The following is a 21,277-nucleotide window of genomic DNA, read 5'->3' on the forward strand; positions in this document are numbered from 1 at the left end:
CCCAGTTGCTAGAACACACAGACTTCAGTAAATTTAAAATTAAAGCCATCATCACTACCCTGATTTATTCCTACTCCTATAAAGTCACCATCATCAACACTGCAAATGAGAAAGCATACCCAGGGTAATTTATATGCACAATGTCACATGGATGATCTTTGTCTCCAGTTCTTTAGGTATTCAGGTGTTTTTAAGGGCTTATTAAATCAGCAAGCAACTATTACAAAACCACATAGCCAGCAATCCCTGAGGCAAGGCTGTGTCCAGTAGCTTCAGAAGTCAGAGCAATGAAATGATTATACTTGTCTTAAGTGGCAACGTTCAGAGCTTCAGACCACAGCCCAAATGCAGACAGACAGCTGAAGGGGTCTAACCCTTTCCCAGATTTCATTTATACCCTTATCTTTTGCTGAAGGGAGCAGGCATTTCTTGATAAAAACAGCAGATGCTGAAGCAAGTGGGCTTATTCCAGCTTAGAGCCTGGACTTGCATGAATCATTTTCTTGTGCATTTTAAATTGATTTTTCATTATGCTATTCTGTCATCAGCACTTATCAGGAGCTAAAGCTGTAAACTCTCAATTACCAGCAGGTAAACATGGAGCAGTTTCACTCCTGCTGCTCCAACCTTTGCATGTTTATCTGCCACTGTCATTTTAGAGCTTCTCACCATGTCCTTTTAACAAGAGCTGCTTTCAGCACTGTGCCATCACCACATTGGCATGGCTGTTTGACAGGGATGTGCTGAAAAAATAAAACTAGGTCAGCATAGACCAAGTGTTTTTACTGGAAGACAGTAAAATCCATCAAAATGAGTGTGTAGGTTGTTCAGGGTTATTTTAAGTATTAAACACTGCAGCAGAGCTAAGAAATCCTTAGCAAGAGGCTGAGGTGATAGTGCCGAAGCTTCTCTTGGCTTTTCACAGAACAGCACTGGGGTCTCTGCAGGTTGAGCTCAAACTGCAGAGACCCCAGTCCTGACTCCACACAAACTCATTGACTCTTATGCCTCCTCTTCCTGCATCATCAGTCACACTTCACCCTCATGTGCATCAGAGGAGGGACATCAGGCTTGAATACAATTCTTTTCTATCTGTAAAGCAAACTTTAAAAATTCTACATTTAGCACATTTCAGAGTGGGGCCGAGGAACACCAGCACTTAAAGAAAAGGGGGAAGGAATGCATGTGACTGGGCTACAATGTAAGTAACTTGTAAAAAAAGGGGAAAAAAATCCCAATGTGTTTTCCTTGGTTTAAATAAGTCACATGAGTCTTCAAACTTCCCCTGCAATGTCCACAAACAGAGAACAACTGAACCACCCTGGGAGAACAAGAAATAATCCTCCCAGAGACTATGAACAGAACAAGTGCTATGTCTGACAGCCTTTCTCTAAGCAGAAAGGCTAGACAGGGACAGGAACCAGGCAAGAACAATCTTCCTTTGGCCTGGATGGCTTTCACTATGTGCCACCCTCTGTCTGACCTCCCCAGCTAATACGAATAGTAAAAAAGTAGTCAAAAAGTAAAAGCAAAGCTCTTACCTACACCCTTACTAAAGCTAAGGGAGGTAAACACCCTCACTAGTGCAAGTCTCCAGAATCATATATAAGCTAGGTAAGAAATTTTAGTTTGTGAATGTTGGCCAGCATTTCTCTTTTAGAGTGTTCACATGAAAGCCAATGTTACTTAAAGTCCAAATATTCCAGAAAGGAATTCCAAACTCCATCCAGCAGTAAGAAAACTCCCATGCTTCTCTGCCTGAACGCACACCAATCCTTTTCCCACACTCAAGAACAACAAGAAAGCTGGATCAAGGGGCAATACTTAAACTGTCAGCTTTGTTTAGCTTTTCTGAGCCAAAAGCCCAGTTAAGTACAATGTAATGTCAAGTATATAAACCACTTTTCTAGACTCTGCAGAAATACTTCATATTCAATCCAAGTGCTAAGTCAACAGACTCAAGTAAAGGTGGTTTGCTGGACAATAGCCTAAGTAATTATTTCAACCCTAGCCCTGTGAGGTTGATAAGAAAGTGACTTAGAAACATATTGGCTCCAATGTGAAATTCACTGTACTTCTATTGATATTATAACTAATTAAGATCATTAGAGAGGCCTTATGCTAATATTCTCAGTATTCCATGCTCTGCTTGCATAAAATTTATATTAGAATTTGTACCTGAAAAAGTTGCTGCATTAGGAATAGCTTATTAATAATGCTTATTAATTGAAGCAGAGGCTGGGGCAGATGAGCCCTATGCTGTTTATGCACAGCATGCTTGGCAATTGGCATCAAAGTCTGTTCACTGACTTGATCTAAAGCCCTGTGTGCCCAGAGAACACTGAGCTGGACTTGTGATGATCACTCTCCCTCTTTGTTCAAAGTTGCTAGGCAATGTTTAACCTAAGGCTGCTATATCAATAATTCAATAGAGCATTTTCATCACTTCCCATTGTCACTGCTTCCAATTGTCATTGTTTCCAATGCAATTGGATTCTGATGCTCCATCTTGACTGTGCAAGGATAACCTGCCTCACTTCAAATGACTTACATCTACAGCTATTGCTGCCTTCATCAATACTGAAAGTCACAATGAACAACTATAGTGACATTTTAAACACATACAGACCTTCTAACAGAGCTCATCTACTGTATTTCTTACCCTGCCCAAGTTCCAAGCTACCAGCTTTCATTTCATGTTACATAAATATACTAGGCTTGATTTATGGGATGGTGACTCTAAAAGACTCAAGATGCTTGTGTGCCTCAAGTGTGCAGCAAATCTTTTGACTCGGTGCTTTTGGTCTGTTACTAGCTGGAGGACAGAGAGCTTCAAATGTGTTTGCTTTCCATGCAATTTCAAGCATTTATGTGTTTAAAAGGAAACTACAGCCACTTGAATGGTGCCCTCACATTTCCCTTGAATGTGGAAATTCATTTAACACATTGAAGCTGAACTTGAGTTTCAAACAACTAAAAGAAGTCTCCAAGCTTCTGTGGGATAGAGCACATTAGTCTGTGCCAGGAGGCATTTCCTGAACATGTTTTAAGCTAGAAAGCAACAGAGCCACACAGAAGTGAAGTTTTAAAATCTAGAAAACTTGACAAACTGACAGTCATTAACATGGCTTCTGCTTTGGTCTTTAAGAAAAAAAAAAAGAGAACAACACACTCAGCAAGAGATCAGCTTGTTTTTCATATCCAGTTGATTAATTTCTACCTTCACCAGCAGCAAGCTTAAGGCTGGTTACAGGCAAAGGCTTGCACATCACCACCTCTACCCCTGCAGTGCAGAAAATGGATTATGACAAGGAAGTGAAATTGACTTCACTCACACCTTGAAAAGCAATACAGCATTGAGCACTGCTGCACAGGTGGATCTTTAGGGATTAGAGAGTGAAGCTACTGACTGTAACTGGTGTCTGTGTACTTTAAGTGACAAAGAAAGCCTCATTCTCTCAAGATTTTCTTTTTGTAATCTATATAACCACCATGAGGTGAAATTCACAGCTGAGCTTTATTCTACAGGGCAGGGGTCATTAGCGTGTTCATTTTCATTCAGCCCCTGGTAAACTGGGAGTAAATTTACACCAAGTATTTGGTCACCACTGAAGAGGTCTAGATGACTGAATTTCTAATATCAGGCCTACACACTGCAAGGCAACTGCACACAAGGTAAGGAACCCTGCTTTGCCTCAAAGCAAGAGCTTAACCAAAGAAAAATATTTCTACAATACTAGGAAAGAGAAATCTGGAAACTTAAGCCTTTCCTCACAGTACTAGAAGCAACTGTCACCTGTCAGTCACCCCCTAACATGAGCTAAGCAGTGTGGAGGAAGCTGACATTGTCACTTGAGTCTTCCCCCAAATCCTTGAGCTTCTAAAAAAATTCTGTTCTGGTTTTACTTAGGGGACTCCAGCCAGAAACACTGAGAGCAGTGCAACACTGAGAGCTCAGCAATACAGACACTCATCTTTTTTCACTCTAGTTCCTTGAGTGCCATACACCAGCAGCTCCAGAGCTACACAACTCATACTGAAGACTTTTGCAATCCAAGTTTATTCATTAAAAAAATACACTAATGTACATTTACCAGGAATGCTCTTCTCTTCAAGCATTTAAGAAGAGCCAAAAATAGTAGCATTATGGTCACCAGAGAGAGAATACCAGCAGCAGCCATTATAATGCCAGCCAATACTTCCTTGCTCAGGAGAGTGCTCCCTACAAAGCAAGGGGAAGATACAGTTTGAAGACAGCCCTTCATTAAACCTGAGCAACATACATTAGCACCACACTTGCTTAGTACCTTGGGTTGTAGACCATTCTTCTGGCACAAGGAGGACAGGACCCTGCAGGCTCACCACTGCAGAGTTCACACCTGGCATCCCACTCTCTGCAACAAAAATGCAGAAGTGAACACTGGAGTACAGGGAATTGTCCTGGATCAGTACAATCTAACATCTGCTTAGACATTACCTCGCTTGCCTCTAGATGGCCTTGGACATCTTGTTATACACAGAGGGGAGTCTGGTTGGAAACGGTCACAGAGCAGGATGCTGCAATGGAAGTACACCTAGCACAGAGGATGAGAGGTCCATTTATTCCAAGATAAAATTGCTCTAACTTACTGCTCTAAAGGCAGGAAATGTCACCTACTAGGCCAGGGAGGGCTTTGCCACCAGAGACAAAGGCAAAAGTCTTCACTTCCAGCCTCTGGCGATAGTTTGCATAACTGACACCATGCCCCACGGGGTGAAACACAGTCCTATAGCTATCCAGGTCATATGCACACCTGCCAATGGGCAAGAAGCAACAAGTTAGAACAGCAGAAGGGCAGAGTACAGAACAGGGGTTCATTTATCAGTTTCATGTGTTTGGGGTTTTTTTAGTAAAAAAAAACCAACCCATCACAAAACAGTAAGCTTTGAGGTAGAAAGGCTGCCTCCTTCCTACAGGTTCCAGCATACTAGGACAGCATCCAAGTACCTCAAAGGCCACCTGAGGTGCAGCCTTTATATCTGGGACTCTGTTCCCAAAGAAACAGAGGGAACTGGAGAATCCTCCCATGTACTGCCAGAAGTGCTTTCATTTATCCAGCAGGACACTCACCCATCTACAACAACATTCCACTGGGGAAGTGAGCTTGGATCTTCTGAAGCTGTGGCCCAGCAGTCATCCAGTACCAAATGGAGGTTGGGATCATTGCGGTTCAAGACCTGCACCTCCAGGAAGATGGGCTGCTGCAGGTACTTTACTATTGGGTACTGATCATCACGGTATGGCTGCCTGAACGAGTCCTCTGCAGAACACAAAGCCTTGTTAGATAAGTCAGTGTACAAGAAGAGTCCTCAAGAAACTCTGCTTTAGAGCCCTTCAATAGCAGCTCATCCCCAGCTGCTGTTTTTCCTAGTGTCACAGAATGATGGCAACTGCCTTAAGCAGCATGGGTACAAGGGAAGGAAGGTCATTAGAAGCCCATGCAGCAGAGCAGTTCAATTGTACATCCTCCCCCCACAAGCTCAGTTGTTCCCCAGACATCTGAGCCCAGAGTCAGCTTTACCTGGGTAGCTTAGAAGGACTAAGGAGAGGGGGCCTTGATTCACTGAAGAAGCCAGAGGAGGAAGGTTGTCTACCTTTATACTGAGGGAGGCATCACCATTGCTGAAGGAGCACAGGATTGTTAGCCTATAACAAGAAAGAAGCAGGTAAGTCTTATGTTCATATATAGGATATCCAAGACTAAGTATTACTAAGTTTACCTACACACCTGAGTTCACTGTCTCTTGAGATCCCACGCAGTGGAAGATCTGTCCATAATGCCCTCACCTCGTTCTCATAAACAATCTTCTCCCCATCAGACTGATGAAACATCATTAGTGAGATCATTCCCAATGCACAAAGCCCTCCCTATCAGCCCTGGCTACACACTTACCCAATACCTGGTCCCACATCCATTCAGGGGAACATGAAACCAAACCCTGTCATTCAAAGATGATTTGAAGGCAGGGCGGCATGAAGGATCTCTGAGCCTCAGTGTATCCAAATCTAGCAGTGGTCTGGTACTGTCAGCAAGGATTTCAAAATCCATGTACCCATCCTGGGTACATACAGCAGCTGTAACAGAGGTTCACATAAACTGTCATTGACAGCTCAGTCTGCCAAGGTCTGTTGCATCCTGGCTAGACATACACTTTCATATGAAGGACTAAAATCCATGCTGAAGAATGACCATCTGAGCAACACATGGGAAAAGTTGGTTGCAGAAATCTGTCTCTTACCTATTGGTGCATGCTGGTCACAAGGGCACTCTGGATGCATCACCATTGCCACAGTCTCCCCATGGAAGTGAAAAGTCAGTTTCAAAGAGGACAAGTAGGACTGAAGCCCTGAACAGCTCTCCCCATGTAGCTGTAAGACAAGAGTAACTCTTCTTGATTGTAACTACAAGAGCTCCTTTTATCACATGCCTGTCAGTGATTCACTTGCCCTGGAGCCATGGTGCTCTTTACACACTGTTAGAGAATTTGCATTACTCGAGGCACATCAAATACCAACCCATTCCAAGAGGAATATCTTCACCTCTGGCTGTTTTCACCAGGAGACTTTATGAAACCCAAGCTGCATTTGAACAATGACTATTCATTATAAAATCTGTATTCATCATAATCACAGCTGCCCTCACACAGCCACAGGGCACATGGCTGACTTGACAGCTACTGTGCTGAGTATTCATAATCACCAAACAACAGTGATCACAAACTGTGACTTAAGGATCAGAACTCACCCTAGACTTCAAGACTCCCTTTTTAATATGCAGCTTGACCCCTCTCCTTGTGTCCAGAGCAATCCCATTTTCCTCAAGCTGGTCCATGGGGATGATTTTATCTTCTACACCCACAGCCACAAGGGCCCCTGGGAAGGCTGGGATGGCAACAGTCATGTGTGTTGCATTGCAGATGGCTGGACCTGTAAACAACATCTTTAAGTATAACATCACTTCTGTCAGGGCAGAGTCAAGTCAGATTGTGGCTTTCTCCATGCATTACCTGGTGCACAAAGCATTCTTGACTCCACAGTCAGTCTATGTTCAGGAGGGCCATACACAAGCTTGAGTGACACAGTGTAGAGCACCTTATCATTGTGCTGACAAAGAAGATAGAGGGCTATTAGAGAGCACTCAGCTCATGACCTATCATAAGACCAACTCCACAGGGCCATATACTATGCCTAATTCAGGACTGCTGCTCCTCATGGCTTGCAACAGAAGTTTTTCCCGTCCCATCTCAACACCCTTTTACACAAGTTCTACTCATGAGACTGCCAGACATTCACAGCACAGGTTATGTATTTAGGATCCCACTGACATGGGTGCCCAACAGCTGTGCTGAAGTGCACACTGGGCTTCCCCTATTTATAGGCCTGGGGAGTTCACAGGTTTCCAAAAGGTCTACAGGAAGGAGAAAACAAGCTTCTCCCATAGCAGCACTGTCTCCTCAGTGCCAAGTCTTTGTTCACTTACCTTGTAGGAAACAACTCCAGTGGCAGTAAAGGCCACCTGAAAGACCAGGTTGTGGCCATCAGCTAGAAAGCTATAGCCTTGCTGCATGGCTTGTGCAAGGCTCAGCTGATGTATTCTGGTTCCATCATCAACTGATAGAATCCAAGCCATTGGAGTTACTGGAACCTGCAAAGTAGGAGAGATCTTTCCTTAGGAAGGGAAGGCAGAGCCACAGAGAAGCAGCAAGGCACTACAGCTTTTCACTCTGCTGGGCTGCCACTTTGCAGGTTTTACATTCAAGCTCCCTATATTGATAGTATAAAAGTAAGCTTCCCAATCAAATGCAGTTAACCCAGAAGTACTCCAGTTTAGAGAAAGACAGACTGGATCCAAACCCCATGAATTCCCAACACCCTCCCTTTCCAGAGTAAAAACCACATACCATATGCTCCTCACTGAAGCTTGGAATGGGTCTTGGGAAAGTAACCTGGAACACAGAGCAAGGGTTAAACCACAGGAACAAACAGTGGTTACAACCTTACAGCTTTAAAAGTCTCCACCATAGCTTTCCAAAGCAAACAGCTGACACCAGCATCTCAGTTTCCCCTACAATAGGGCTGGAGGCAGACCATATGCATCCCAAATGACCATTTGTGAACTAAAAAAGAACTGGTCACACAAGGATAGACATGCAGCCAACAGACCTCCCTGAAGCTGGCTGGGGCTTTCCCCATCTTTCTGCAAACCCCAGCCATGCAGTTCCAGGAGATCCTGCAAGCCTTTAAGCAGAATCTATAGCCTTCCCATTCCTCTACTTACTGCCATGAAGTCTTTGGTACAGTTTGTTGTACTAGCAAAGAAAGGAGTAATGATCTCATCAGCATGGACTGTATTGCAATGAGTGCTATAGGTTTCATTCTTCTCCTCTCCTCTTGTGTCATTCAACATCAGCCTCAACCTTAGCTGGTGCTTACCATGCTATAGGAAGAGACATTTATTAGAAAGAGACAGAAGCAGCCTCTGCAGCACAAGGACAACTAAAAGTCCTCAAGACTAAACTGTAACTCTAGAGTTGCTCTAGGTGTTTGTGCTAGACACAATTAACTGTCACTTAAGAAGCTTATAGAAAAGCATAGGGTAACAAGAGCAGAAGGCACTAGGAAAGCTGTAGGAGTCAAGAACACCTTCAAGGATTGGCAGGCTGTAGTACCAGAAACAACTGCTAAAGAAATAAATTAATAGATACCAAAACCAAGAGTTGTGACATTTCAAATGCCTAAAAACAACTGACACCAACAAACCCTCTGTTTTTAAGGATAGCATGAGTTGGTTTCCCACTTACTACTCTACCACAATAGTTATGAATAGCATGTATTGGCAATATACACATAAAATACTGTGGCATATGAAATTCTTGGACCTAGCTGACTTCTTTACAGAATGTTATTTAACACAGCTCTCCATTCCTTTACAGAAGGATGCAACATTTGTAGCAGTATTTGATGTAGTGTAATCCACAGTTGAAACAAGTATAAAGGTAATAGCTTGGTGGGGTTTTTTTAAACTACTTCTGTTCTTATAAAACAGTTGAAGCATTTCCACTCTTAAAGAAAGTTTGAGCTATATATCTTATTAAATCTAGTCCTGACCAGAGAAAACACACTCCATCCCAGCACCTTCCCAGAATGGAGACCCCTTTACCTCCAGGCTTGTGCAGTTGACAAACAGGACATTGAGCAACAACTTCTCATAATCCACTGTGTGGTCACAGGACACCATCTCCTCACCATTCACATCTAGGGAAAAGTTGGAATATTAGCCCTGCAGGAAGGGCTACAGTAGAACAGACCAAGGCAGGCCAGAGGCAATACCTACCTACAACAGACACATGCCAGGAGTAGTTACCAAGCTCTCCAGAAAACTCAACTTCCATCCCATCCCTGTGACAGGTCACACCCCCTGCAGAAGGAAGGTTACAGTCAGCTCCTCCATCACCCTCCTGGAGACACACAACCTGCAAGCCCTCCAGCTAGCCAGCCCCACTTCAGAGAGCCCATCCACACCCAGGGAAGGGGGAAGCAGCTCCACACAAACAAAGCCCACATCCAAACCACCAGCCCAGAAGGGCCTCATTACCCAAGAGATCCTGATCCCCCAGGCCATCAGCACAAGGGACTAAAGGCAGCAAAAAGCCAAACAGGAGCAGCAACCTACAAGAAAAACAGGACAAAATGAAGAAACAAGTAAGGAAAGAACCCAGACCCACATCCCAAACCCCACTCACCATATCCTTGAGGTGCTCAAGCACTGCTGCTCCACAAACAGCCCCATCTTCTCTCTGCCCCCACAAGCTCAGCCTTTGTCTGCTGGAGCAGGGTTATATAGGACCTGGGGCAGGCTCCACACAGGTGCAGCCTTTCTGCTGCTGGGGGGACTGAGAGCTTGCACCTGCCTCTTGTTGAGATGCAATTTCCTAATTGGGAAGGGGAGAACCTGCAGGAGACCTATAGGTGATATAAGCATTTGACATGGTTTCTTGTTTCCTTCTGGTTTTAAGGTGTTCTTATATTGCTCTGATTGTTTGCTCCCTTGATTTCTTTGTCAGATGTTGCACAGCAAAACCCACATCTTTTGGTAGTAATATTTTTAAAAGGAGATTTCTGCTCCACTTTGATTTTCTGATAGTTTAAAACAATTCCACTGGTAGATTTGTATGAAACAGAGAATATTTTGTTCCCCTTGCACAGGCAAATCTGCAATGCTGATATAGATCTAATTATGAAGAAAATGTGAGTGGCAGGTTAAGGAAGGAAAATCCCAGAGCAGATCTTTACACTGGAAGATCTCTGGAGGCTTCGTTTGAGCTATCACTGTTCAAAGCTGTAGGGAAGAGGACTGTGAAAAGTCTCATATTTATGTTAACTTTCAGCTTCCCCAATGCTTTTGAATTCAGACAAATTTGTAAAAAACTCCCAAAGACTCACATTTTTAAAAGTAATCAAAGTCTTGAGAAAGCAAAAAGATAGATCATAGGAACAGAGGAAAATTAATATTATGGAATAGTAACTTGGGAATGAGATGCTAAATTTGGCTGTAGGAAGTAACTTTTGTATGAATGCACCATATATTAATGTAAAATATATTCATTTACATTTCTTTTTATCATTATAGACCTGGGTCTAGAGTAGATTTTAGAGTTTCCCAGCCCAAGTGACAGTAGCCTGAAGATTTAGTGTTGTAAGAAAAAGCTTCCCTATCAACTGCTAAGTAGGTACCAAAGTGCTGGGAACTTGGATGGGACAACAGCCTGGGTGGAACCAATTAGAGCAACACTATTGGCACAGTCACAAGTGAAGCTAGCAGCTTCACCAGTCTTTGACTATGTAGGTTTGTAGGATGTAGTTCATTGGCATGTCCTAAAATAAGTAGTTGTTGCTCCACTTAACACATCTGAATTTGCAGCTTAAGCTACAGAGAAAAGACAGATATTCCTCCCTCCAAAAAATCCAGTTCCACCTGTGGAGCTGTTGAGCCTGTAACATTATGGCCTGAGTTACAGGTAAACAGCTAATCCATGCTCTGAAACACAAAAGTGTGCCCACAGCTTTCTTTTTTTTTAATGGTGCAAAAACCTTCAAGGTCTTCTCTTCCAATCCTCTGCTTTTCTCTTGGACTTGGTTGATTTTCTAACTTCTGGGGAAAAAAAGCATTGCTCAAGAGCACACCCCCAAGCACTGGGGCATTGCATACCAGAGAGCACAGGTCACCTCAGCACAGATGCATTTTCCTACAGGCTTTGGCTGTCCCTGTCCCTCACACACTGGCAGCAGGACAGCATTTGAACACCAGTGAGCTCAGTGTGGTTTTCCTTGGGATGCAGCTGATGTCATTATGGGAAAAAAAACAAAAAAAAACCAAACCCAAGAAGTCTTCAGCAATGCAAAGAGCCCAAATGCCAGGTGAGGACTCCTGTTCTTGAGCATTTGCTGAAGAACCACTTATTGCTAAGGCCACTATGATACAACCAATAACTACATTGCTTCTAGCCCTACAGAAGTCACCCAGTCTGCTTTTACACGGCCAGGCAGTTGGGAGTTGACTTAATTGCCTGTCAATTTTATGTCTCCTTCACTATTGATTAGGGTCTCACTCCTGCAATGCCATGTGCAGGCAGACTGTGTGGGCTGCCCTTGGACCCCTGACCCAAGCACAGTTACACCTGAACAAAGATCACATCAGGATGGGTCTTGGGTACCACCAGCCTGGGTCATGCTCAACCATGCTGTGGGAACAGGGCTGCTCAAGAGGACATCCAGCAATTGTGTCTTTGGGCATAGCAACTCTGCCTCTCCAAGGAGTGAAGAAATAAGATTTTTCTGTTCTTTCAACATTGTCATCATCTCGGAATTGTGCAGCCACAATTACTCCGTGTGACTAATTTCATTCCTCTCTAAGCTCATTAGTTCCAAGGATCTCATTAGACAAGCAGAGACTTCATTGTCTCTCCTCATATTACCTTTGCCATGATCAGTGCTTATAAGAGTTGCAATGAAGAAATGCTGTGCTGGATAATACCTCCTGCAAAACAGATGGCACAACAACATCATTGTTCAGACTGGGCTCTGAGTTGTCTCCAACAATGTAACTCGTGATGCTGTAGTCATTCAATCTAATGTTTAACAGATATTTTTCTTTCAGATAGTTCTCCAAAAAATGGAGCAATTATCAGAAACATTGGAAAATCCAGCAACAGATCAAAAGAGACAGGTAATTAATTAATTAATTTACAATACCAGGTCCCATCACAACAGAGTTCCTCCTGAGCCTGGTAAAACATTTCAATTGGAAGTGGACTGGTTTTGAAGTTCTTTTCAAACCCCAAAAGAAAAGCTTCATTCTAACTACTCAGGGAGTTTAAAAAGTTCAGAATTTTGAGCTTTAGTCTCAAAAGAAAGATCTCCATTCAGGCTGAGTAATTCAGCTCATTTGATGTTCAATCATTTATCACATTTTAAATTGAGGTTTTTGGATGGGACAAGGATGAACACGCACCAGGAGTTTAGGAACAGATGGAGATTTTGTTTGGTCTTTTTTCTTTCTTTTTTGTGCTGCCCATTTTTGTGACATAAATAAAGCTTGCAAAGTCCTGGAGCTTCTCAACAACTGACATGGGTTTTGCTTTGCCACTAATTAAAACTTGGAACAATACTCTACCACTTAATATCATGCAGAGTAACTTTTTTTTATATATTTTCAGATGTTAGATCATAAAAATCATTCTGAATTCAATATTTTGCATGCTGAATTAATGGACAGAAAAGCAAATAAATGCACATCCGTAGTAAGAATCAAGAATCTTGAAAAATTAAAAGGTCTCTTTTGCCACCAACTCATTTCCATGGCTGTAGCTAACAATGCCAAATGTCAAGATGAAAAATGCTGTGTCCTCCCTTCTACCTGGCATGGGTGGTATATGCAGCATGTGGCTTAAGATCATCTTACTCTCCTGAGAGTAAAAATCCTTACACTACCCAGTAAATGAAATGAAATTCAGTGACATCCAGAAACACACATGAAAAAATGATATGTATTACCTGTCTTTGTTCTGCAACAGCTTGTTTTTTTCTAGTAGTTGTAAATTTAACTCAGTGCTGGGCCTGGTTAAACAGAAAATTGAAAAAAGTATTGGACTTTTTATTAGAAAAGTAATAATGCCAATGCAGGAACTCAAAAAGGGGCTGAGGGAAAAAACTGTCTCCCAGTATGGGGATGGAGGTGGCCTGGGTGAAGCACAGCCCTTCCTCACTGCCCTGAGATGGCAGTAGAGCAGCAGGTATGGCTGTGGGTGACACGAAGGAAAAACAGGATGTAGTTTATTCCTACCTAGACTTGTTTATTCCAAGATTCAAACCAGAAACTGGCTGGCCCTCCTTGCCCTTAGAGAAGGAAATGTTGCTACAAGTTTGTTCCTGAATAGCTCTTCAATTCCTGTCTGAGAAAATAACCCAGAGAGAAAGCCCATTTGGAAAGGTTTCTGGTGTATTAAATGGGTGGCATTATAGGAAGTAAATGAGGTGGCCCTCCAGTCTGTAATTGCACCAATTCTGGACAATGAGTCGGTTTGCAGTTGCTATTGCTTCTGTGACTGGCAGAATAAGCAACAAAACCTCACTAGTAATTGCTGAGGATAGATGCTCTAAAATGCAGGTTAATTCAGCTAGTCATGGTAAGCAGCTTGACAAAGAAGTAACGTTTATCTGGCAGCTGTTGTGAATGTGACCAGAATAACAGATGGCTGCAGCATTTCATCAAGCAGCAGGTAGTCTGTTGCTGATCTCTTACTGATTTCTTCTTAGTGACTCTTTTAAACCTGACCTTTATTATGGCTATTTGTAATTCTTTTAAAACTAGAAGCTAGAATTATGGTCTAATTCTGTAAGCTTCTCCCCACAGCCCATGCTGCTACTGAAATAAGGAGAAATAATCTGTAAAGGAAGAGGTGATTGTGTGAGATGGGGACTGGTCTCATCTATTCTCAGGTGAGGAGCACAGAGTCCTGGACGGGACAGTGGGTTCAAACCTATCATGGTTCCATTTTTTTGTATCTAAAGCAGAGATTACAGTACTTGATAGATTAATTAATATTTCCTAAGTGCCTTAAGATCCTCTAATTAAATGCAATTTGCAGTTAAAAGGATCACGCAGTGGTTTTCCCTGCTGTGACTTGCAAAGGGGCCTGTTTCCATCTGCTCATCAGTTTATGTGCATGAAATGGCTTCAGGGATGTGCCTGCTTTGGTGGAGGAGAGGTTTTCTTTTAAATGCAGCAGTCCAGTAAATGACAGGTTACAAAGGACTTTACCACCAAAGGTAATTGTTTATGTACTTCATCCCATCAAAACTCAGGGACACTTTATTATTTAGGGTGAAATCTGTTCATACTGACATTCATGGTTTTCTGAAGTTTTTTTGTGGCTTTCTATGGCTTGAAAGGACCTTTCAAGGTCTACATTTCAATAGTCAAATATGCAATCATTGGTAAATGGCAGAGCCACCTTCCAGGAAAGGAAAGCATTCACCACACCAGTGCCCATCACCCACACAGAGCTCCATGTAAGTTGTTCAAGGTGAACTTTGCCTCCTCATTTCCATCCTCACGGAGACATCTCCACTTGTAATCATTAATGAACTACCCCTGCCATGGAAGAGTGACTGGACAGTCTGGATATTGTTCAGAGCTGCTTTGGGAAGCCACAATTTACTGAAAATGCCCACCAGGTATCACAAAGCAGCAGCTGATGGCAATTTGGATCTCTTGAAGGAAGCCACTAGGAAAGACCTCAATACTTCAGATGAAGATGGGATGACACCCACCCTCCTGGCAGCATACCATGGCTATCTAGAAGCTCTGGAAGTCATTTGTCGTAGGGGGTGAGTCAATCAGCCTCCATTATTTAAAGTTTGTGGCTTAAAACTGTAATTAGCGTGTCATTTTTCTAATGTTTGGATGACCTCAGACACAAAAGTCTAAAAAATATCTCCTATTTGCTTTCAAAGTGTAGTTAGGAGACCTCTGGGAAGGTTTAATGCTTTCCAGAGACAAACTGCAATCAACAGTTTTAAGATGGTGATATCTAAAATTGTTATTTCTCTAGATTTACCAACTACCATCTAGACAAAAATTATAACACTGGTTCAGTAGCTGGGGTACAATACCTGCAAACCTGAAAAAAAAAAAGGAAACAAAAAAGGAAGGTATTTACAGATTAATTACTAATATTAATATTTGTTTGGTATCATTTAAATGTATTACATACTTAAAATGTACTGTAAAATCATAGAATCATAGAATAAGTTGTGTTGAAGGGACCCCTAAAGGTCGTCCAGTCCCACCCCCCCTGCAGTAAGCAGGGATAAACCTCCCCACTCTCAGTGCCCTCTTGCTTGGAGCCTAACTTGTAAGCTGTGATTCTGTAATAATATCTACCAAAACCAAATCTGCTGCTGTGCAGGGATGGAGTTAATAAAATACTCTTTCTGGGCTTAGATGAAAATTAAGTTGACCTGTATGCTCAATTATAACAGTTTAAAGAAGATTGAAAAGTTTAATAACTATTTGGATGTATCTGAGAATTCTTTTATTAAAAATAAATTGAAAATACGGAATTAAAATAGTTTCTTCATAGATTTGATTTATAGCTCAATGAACTCAGGTGTGGCTGTAATACACAATAAAAAAGACCTTTGGACTGCATGGTTATTGCTCTGTCCCCAGGAGAAGCAAAATAGATTGATAATTTTTCAGCTCATATAAATAAGGAAGCTGCAAGAAAGGGTTTAGGGTCAATAAAGGTTTGTCCTTGAACACCTGAAGACCTAGAAGACAGAACACCCAGCTAAGGAACAAATAAAATATTTTTTTTCAAAATTTGAGTAAAAAATATGTCCTCTTGTCCTAAGCTGACAGAAGTCACAGAAGATGGACTAAAGTTCAGAATTTCTATGAACTTATTATTTAATGTATTTCTAACTGTTTTTCTTGAAACAGAACAGCTTCGGGACAGTATTGCCCTCAAAGTCTTCAAACATGTGCATTCACCTATATTTTAATCCAAGATTTCTTGACATGATTAGCAAGATGGGGCTGCCAGATACATGGCTGTAATCTCACCAGTTTTCTTAGGAGAAACTGAGTTTTGGAAGATGTTCAATCCGTTCTGCAGTCAGTTAATGGTTTCTTGTGAGAAAATACTTCAATTATTTTACCCACAAATTCATCCTTTCTTTTAAGATGTTTCCTAACAAAGGCAATAAGATATAGGATGGTTTTCTTTAGAGTGATTGCAGATTTTGGGACTCTGTAGCTTGCAACACATTAAGCCCTTGGAAAATGTAGCAATACTAATAAGAAACCCTTTTCATCTTGAAATAGCTTATCCTCCCAGGCATCAAGAGACATTTTCTCTGCTTGCTTTGTAGGTACATGAATAAAAGCAAGACCAAATAGGAGATCTGTTCTCCTTTGTGTGAGACTCTTTAGGAAAGCAGGGAAAAAGGAGTATGAGAACCCAAAGTAGATGTTAAACCTTATCCAAAGTCCCACTGAGCTGGGAACAGACACTCTGTCAATTATTTGAAGCTCAAAGGCTGGCAGGCTCCATGGGGAAAAGAGATCACAAACAGCGATGAAGGGATCTGGGGGAAGAGGGATGACCCAGCTCTCCAGGGCTCAGCCTGTTTGCTAATGAGGGAAAAAGAGCATCCAGCACGCTTGGCCAAAAGCAGGCACTTCCCCAGGGCAGAGCCACAAAAGCAGAAATATGTACACATGGTTTCCATATGTGTAAGTGGAGAAACTTTGATCCTCAGCTGCCACCTCCTTGTAGCAACACCCGGGCTCTCTTTGCCTGGTGTGCTCAGACTTCCCATTGCCTCCCAGTGCCAGCAGCTCCTGCCTCTGCTCAGCAGGAACCTCCAACCTCTCTCTTGCCTTTGGCACTTCAGGCTGAAAGATGTTTTCAGGTGTGGCCCTCAACAAGATGTTAGTGCTTTGCTTCAGAGATACTCAAAGCCAGAGATCAATGCCTGAAGGAGATTCTGTGGCAGGACAAACCATTCCATTCACAGTGTACCTGCTGTGGAACAGATCTCCAAGTCACTGAAATGCTCAGACCCCACTATTAGAAGTTATCCTTGTAAATTTGGACTCTGGGCCGTAAGTTATTAAAGGGTTTTGGGCTAGTATGGCTGCCAGATGACTCAGGCTCCATTCTGAACCACTTCTAATGCTGATCCTGCCAAATATGAAACAAAAGGTTCAAGCCAATTCTTCTCTGCAGGGAGCAGAAGTCAGTGCAAGAGTTGAAAAGGAAGCAATTTCACTGGCTTCAAATTCAATTGAAAAGATGTGGTATTTTATTTTCAAATGAGCTTCTGCTTTTCAAATCCCATGAGCAAAAGCAGCTTAAGGAAAGCTAAAGACCTGAAGAAAAGCACAGGCATTATCTGAGCTTAGTCTAGTAGCAATGGCAACAAACATGTAATCAGGACTTTAAATAATTTACATATTACCTACCAAAAAGGTTACTACATGGGCTCATTAAATATGTATCTCTGTGGCCACTGAAGAATCCTAATATTGCCCCTGCATTTGACAGGCAAAAGGGAAGAGTCACCAAAAAGCCTTAAAAATATGCCACGCAAAAGCTATTGAAACAATTTTGCCACTAATTCTTACAAGTTTAAGTCAAAGCCTGAGGCCACTTTGAGCTGCCAGCAGCAATGCATTGGGAGCAAAGTGGGGAGCAAAGCAATCCCTGCCAGCAGCCCTGCCAGATCCTGGGGGGACACAAAGGAACTACCCTGCATCCATTCTGGAGAGTAGCATTTGCAATCACCCTGACCCCAAGCCAGCCTGCTTAATTTAAAGACAGGCAGGAATCAGAGCTAATGCCACATGTGCAGCCAAACCCAATGCTTGTGTAAATTGGTGCAGCACTGTCCTAGAGGATGCAGCTGACTCATTTTCACCAGCCCACACTCACAGCAAAGCAGAGCTAAATGCCTTGTATCTGTGCAGCCCCACTGCTGTGGGGTTACGTATGGCTATGCCCAGCTCACTGTCTGCCATTTTCCTTCTCAGAGGTGATCCAGACAGATGTGACATCTGGGGGAACACACCTCTCCACCACGCTGCTTGCAATGGTCACATCCATTGTGTTTCTTTTTTGATCAACTTTGGGGCCAACATCTTTGCTCTGGACAACGACCTCCGCACTCCCCTGGAGGTGGCTGCCAGCAGGGACCGCAACGAATGCGTCAGGATCCTGGACAAAGCTGCCACTGAGCAGAACATCCTGAATCCCAAGAGGGTCAGCAAACTCAAAGCACAGGCCCAGAGGAATGTGGAGAAACAAATCAAGGAATGTGAGAAGCGCCAAGAGAAACACCAGCAGGAAATGAACCGGTATTACATGAAAGAAAAGGTTGGTTCAGTAAATTCCTCTGGAGGGACACACTCCAGAGGAAAGCTAACGAGTCTCTTTGCTTCAAACACAAATCCTTTCTCCAAAAACCTGAAAGACACCTTCAAACTGAAGGCAAAAAAGACAGGTGATAGCACAAGAAGCCAAGGAACACAAAACAATAACCAAGAGGATGGGACAGGTAGGAAAACTGTGATGCATTTGTTTGATGAGAAAGAGGAGGAAGAATTACTGAATGACCTCGGAGAGAAAAACTTCCCTGAGAACGACAGCCAGGTCTCCATCTTTCAGCGGCCAGGTCTTGGCAAGATTGTATTTGGAAGGAATTTGGCTGCAGATGTAAATCCTGAAACAGTGTCTACTCAGAAAGAAGGTACAAGCTTTAAAATGTCCAGTGAGCTCTTTCAGCATGAAAATGCTGAGAATGGTAAGGAGGATGATGTTGAAAGTGGTGCTGATGTCCCTTGGCATGAGGAAGAAGCCATGTGGGATGATGAGGAAACAGAGAACACACCCCTTGAGGTATTTCTGGCATCACAGATGCTGGATGAGTTCCTTCCAGTCTTCATGAGGGAAAAAATTGATTTAGATGCCCTGATGTTATGTTCTGATGAAGATCTACAGAGCATTCAGATGGAGCTTGGGCCAAGAAAGAAAGTCCTGAATGCTGTGAATAGAAGAAAACAAGCACTCAAGAACCCTGGAAAGACTGTAGATACTTGCTTATAAATGAATATCAGTTGCTGTAACCTGCACACTGATTCATTATCTTTTCCCCTTTCCAAAGAATATGAAATTCTTTCCAGATGTCTGTTATAGCAAGAGGCAGAGAGGTACCAATTACTTTGGAGAGTACAGCAAGGACAAGAATTTTCTCTCTGAACAGATAGATGACTGTGGAACACAGGATACTAATTCAAGCATATTGTGCCAAAAAGAAAGAGTGAAGGTAAAAAACCAAAAGTTCTAGGTGTAAACATTTTCTCCCTCAGCTGTTTATGGGCATTTTATTTCTTTTGGTCTGAATAACTTAAAATATTAGAAGGCCAGCCACACTGCTTCACAATAAAGCCTTTCTTTTCTTCTCCAAAACCACGATGTAAAGAGCATTCCCAAAGCCTGAGAACTTTATCTTCTCCATTTGCTTCTGTTAGATTGCCACAAACTGCCCTTGCTGTACTGATGTATTAGAAATAGCATCTGAATCTTGATTTCAGCTATGGCTTAGTGATTCTAATAGTCTCTGAATTCATGTAAGACTTATTTACAACAAGTTTCGTGTTCTTGTCAGGAAAGTGTTTTGCTCCTGTATTGATATTATTTTAAAAATACATGAAGTACCTTGCCAAGAGATGCTCTGCATGAGTTGTACATTCTTTTGTCTCATTAGACTGGACTCAGCTGCCAACACTATCATGTCCTCAATTGTACCAAGACTGCAGTACTTTCAAATACAGGCAGATTAGGTTATATTTTCAACATTTTTAACCTCTTTTGGTATATCCTTAGCTTCCTATAGGGTGCATTTGCCATGTGAACTCCCAGAAACCAGGTTGCTCATCACACATTTTCTGTTGGGTCAGTTGTCACTGCTTGGAACTTGGTACACACACACACAGAGCTCATGAAAAGATAGTGAGACTGTAAAGAAGAGTGAGCTTCCAGTCTGTCTGGAGGTATTCACACTGTTCCCTCCATCTCTCAGGCCTGTTTCCTTGGGAACCCAGCACTCTCTGATATGAATTACTAAGGTTTTTGTAACAGCCATTCTTTAGCAAATATCTCAGGTTTTAGAAGCACAACTATTAGCAGGGCTTTTATCTTTAAATCTCTTTTTATAGCCTTCCATTAGTCAGCTATGATTTTTCCTTAAGGGTACACTGCATTTATGGACACTAGTCCTAGTTAATTTACTTTTTCATGCTTCCTTCTTTTCCTATCTTCTTGTTACTTCAATTTGCATATTATTTTCTTAGCTGGACTTTATACTCAACTCTTTCCTCCTTGAAGTTCTTTACTGCAGCAGGTTGATATTTTATTTCTATTAAGCAGTCAAATCAAAGTCCAATTCTCTGCAACCATGACTACTGTGCTCAGCACACTAAATCAGACAGCATTCCCCCAGAGTGTTATTAACCTGCTGGCTTACTTTCATTTTGCCTAATAAATTCAGAAATCTCTAACAAAGCAAGATGGAAGTGATGAATATTTGAAACCATATGACAAGTGGACTTTGAAGGGGAGTAGTTCTCAGTTACATAACTGATGTATAAATGTAAGGCTTTCCCCATGCCAGAGGTGCTCCCAGCAGCCACAGAAGCATCAAGTGCAGCCTCATTGCTCCCTGCATCTTCCTCCAGCTGCACTGGCTGAATTTTACCATCCTAACATAAAGGGTTGAGAGTAGGTGTATGCTGCTCTGACAACATCTCTCTAGAGCAAAGTGGGGAGCATAATGCACCTTTTAAGAACAGATCTTAAATAACTGGGTCAAATCCATTTATCCAGGGAAATGCTAAGTATGGAAATTTTGCTAAGTGTGCCAGTGGCTGTCATTGCTAGGCGCCAAATGTAGGCAGGAGAGAAGGCACCTGGAGAAATTACAAATTAGGGGGATCAGGCCCCAAGTATCTCTGAATTGCACTGAAAATCTGCCTCTTAGCATACTCATCTGTAAATCTGTCTGCTGTGTCCTCTGACAACCAGAGATAATGGCAGAGACTATCAGCTTAGCAATGGATTGATTCTCTTGTCACAAGCATCCAGTGTGGTCAGGTCCATCCTTAGGTACTCA

At 42.3% G+C, this 21,277-nt stretch overlaps 2 protein-coding genes across 2 annotated transcripts; one reads left to right on the forward strand and one right to left on the reverse strand.

The window, feature by feature from the left end:
* Positions 1–4,079: 4,079 nt before the first annotated feature.
* Positions 4,080–9,830, reverse strand: ZP2 (zona pellucida glycoprotein 2). Its single transcript, XM_008503123.2, has 18 exons — positions 9,784–9,830; positions 9,636–9,709; positions 9,375–9,458; positions 9,201–9,295; positions 8,319–8,477; positions 7,942–7,986; positions 7,521–7,685; positions 7,048–7,144; positions 6,786–6,967; positions 6,280–6,409; positions 5,934–6,115; positions 5,769–5,860; positions 5,562–5,686; positions 5,111–5,300; positions 4,658–4,793; positions 4,478–4,574; positions 4,308–4,394; positions 4,080–4,222 (listed from the first exon to the last, which is right to left on the reverse strand). Exons 1-18 carry the CDS (start codon positions 9,828–9,830, stop codon positions 4,080–4,082), a joined length of 2,130 nt encoding a protein of 709 aa, XP_008501345.1.
* A 4,863-nt stretch (positions 9,831–14,693) lies between these two features.
* On the forward strand, positions 14,694–21,114 carry ANKS4B (ankyrin repeat and sterile alpha motif domain containing 4B). The gene is made up of 2 exons (XM_008503044.2): positions 14,694–14,929; positions 18,141–21,114. The coding sequence occupies exons 1-2, from the start codon at positions 14,766–14,768 to the stop codon at positions 19,210–19,212; spliced, it is 1,236 nt and encodes a 411-aa protein (XP_008501266.2). The 5' UTR covers positions 14,694–14,765; the 3' UTR covers positions 19,213–21,114.
* The last annotated feature ends 163 nt before the right edge of the window (positions 21,115–21,277 follow it).

This window comes from Calypte anna, chromosome 14 (genome assembly GCF_003957555.1).
Source record: "Calypte anna isolate BGI_N300 chromosome 14, bCalAnn1_v1.p, whole genome shotgun sequence".
NCBI classification, from domain to species: domain Eukaryota; kingdom Metazoa; phylum Chordata; class Aves; order Apodiformes; family Trochilidae; genus Calypte; species Calypte anna.

Bases quoted from the DNA above. Each gene is read 5' to 3' on its own strand.
- ANKS4B (XM_008503044.2), top strand. From the start codon at position 14,766: ATGCCCACCAGGTATCACAAAGCAGCAGCTGATGGCAATTTGGATCTC. The intron at 14,930-18,140 runs GTGAGTCAATCA...TTTCCTTCTCAG, and splicing joins GAAGTCATTTGTCGTAGGGG to AGGTGATCCAGACAGATGTG.
- ZP2 (XM_008503123.2), bottom strand. From the start codon at position 9,830: ATGGGGCTGTTTGTGGAGCAGCAGTGCTTGAGCACCTCAAGGATATG. The intron at 7,987-8,318 runs GTAAGTAGAGGA...TCTGTGTTCCAG, and splicing joins GTACCAAAGACTTCATGGCA to GTTACTTTCCCAAGACCCAT. The intron at 7,686-7,941 runs GTATGTGGTTTT...CCTACTTTGCAG, and splicing joins GCTTCAGTGAGGAGCATATG to GTTCCAGTAACTCCAATGGC.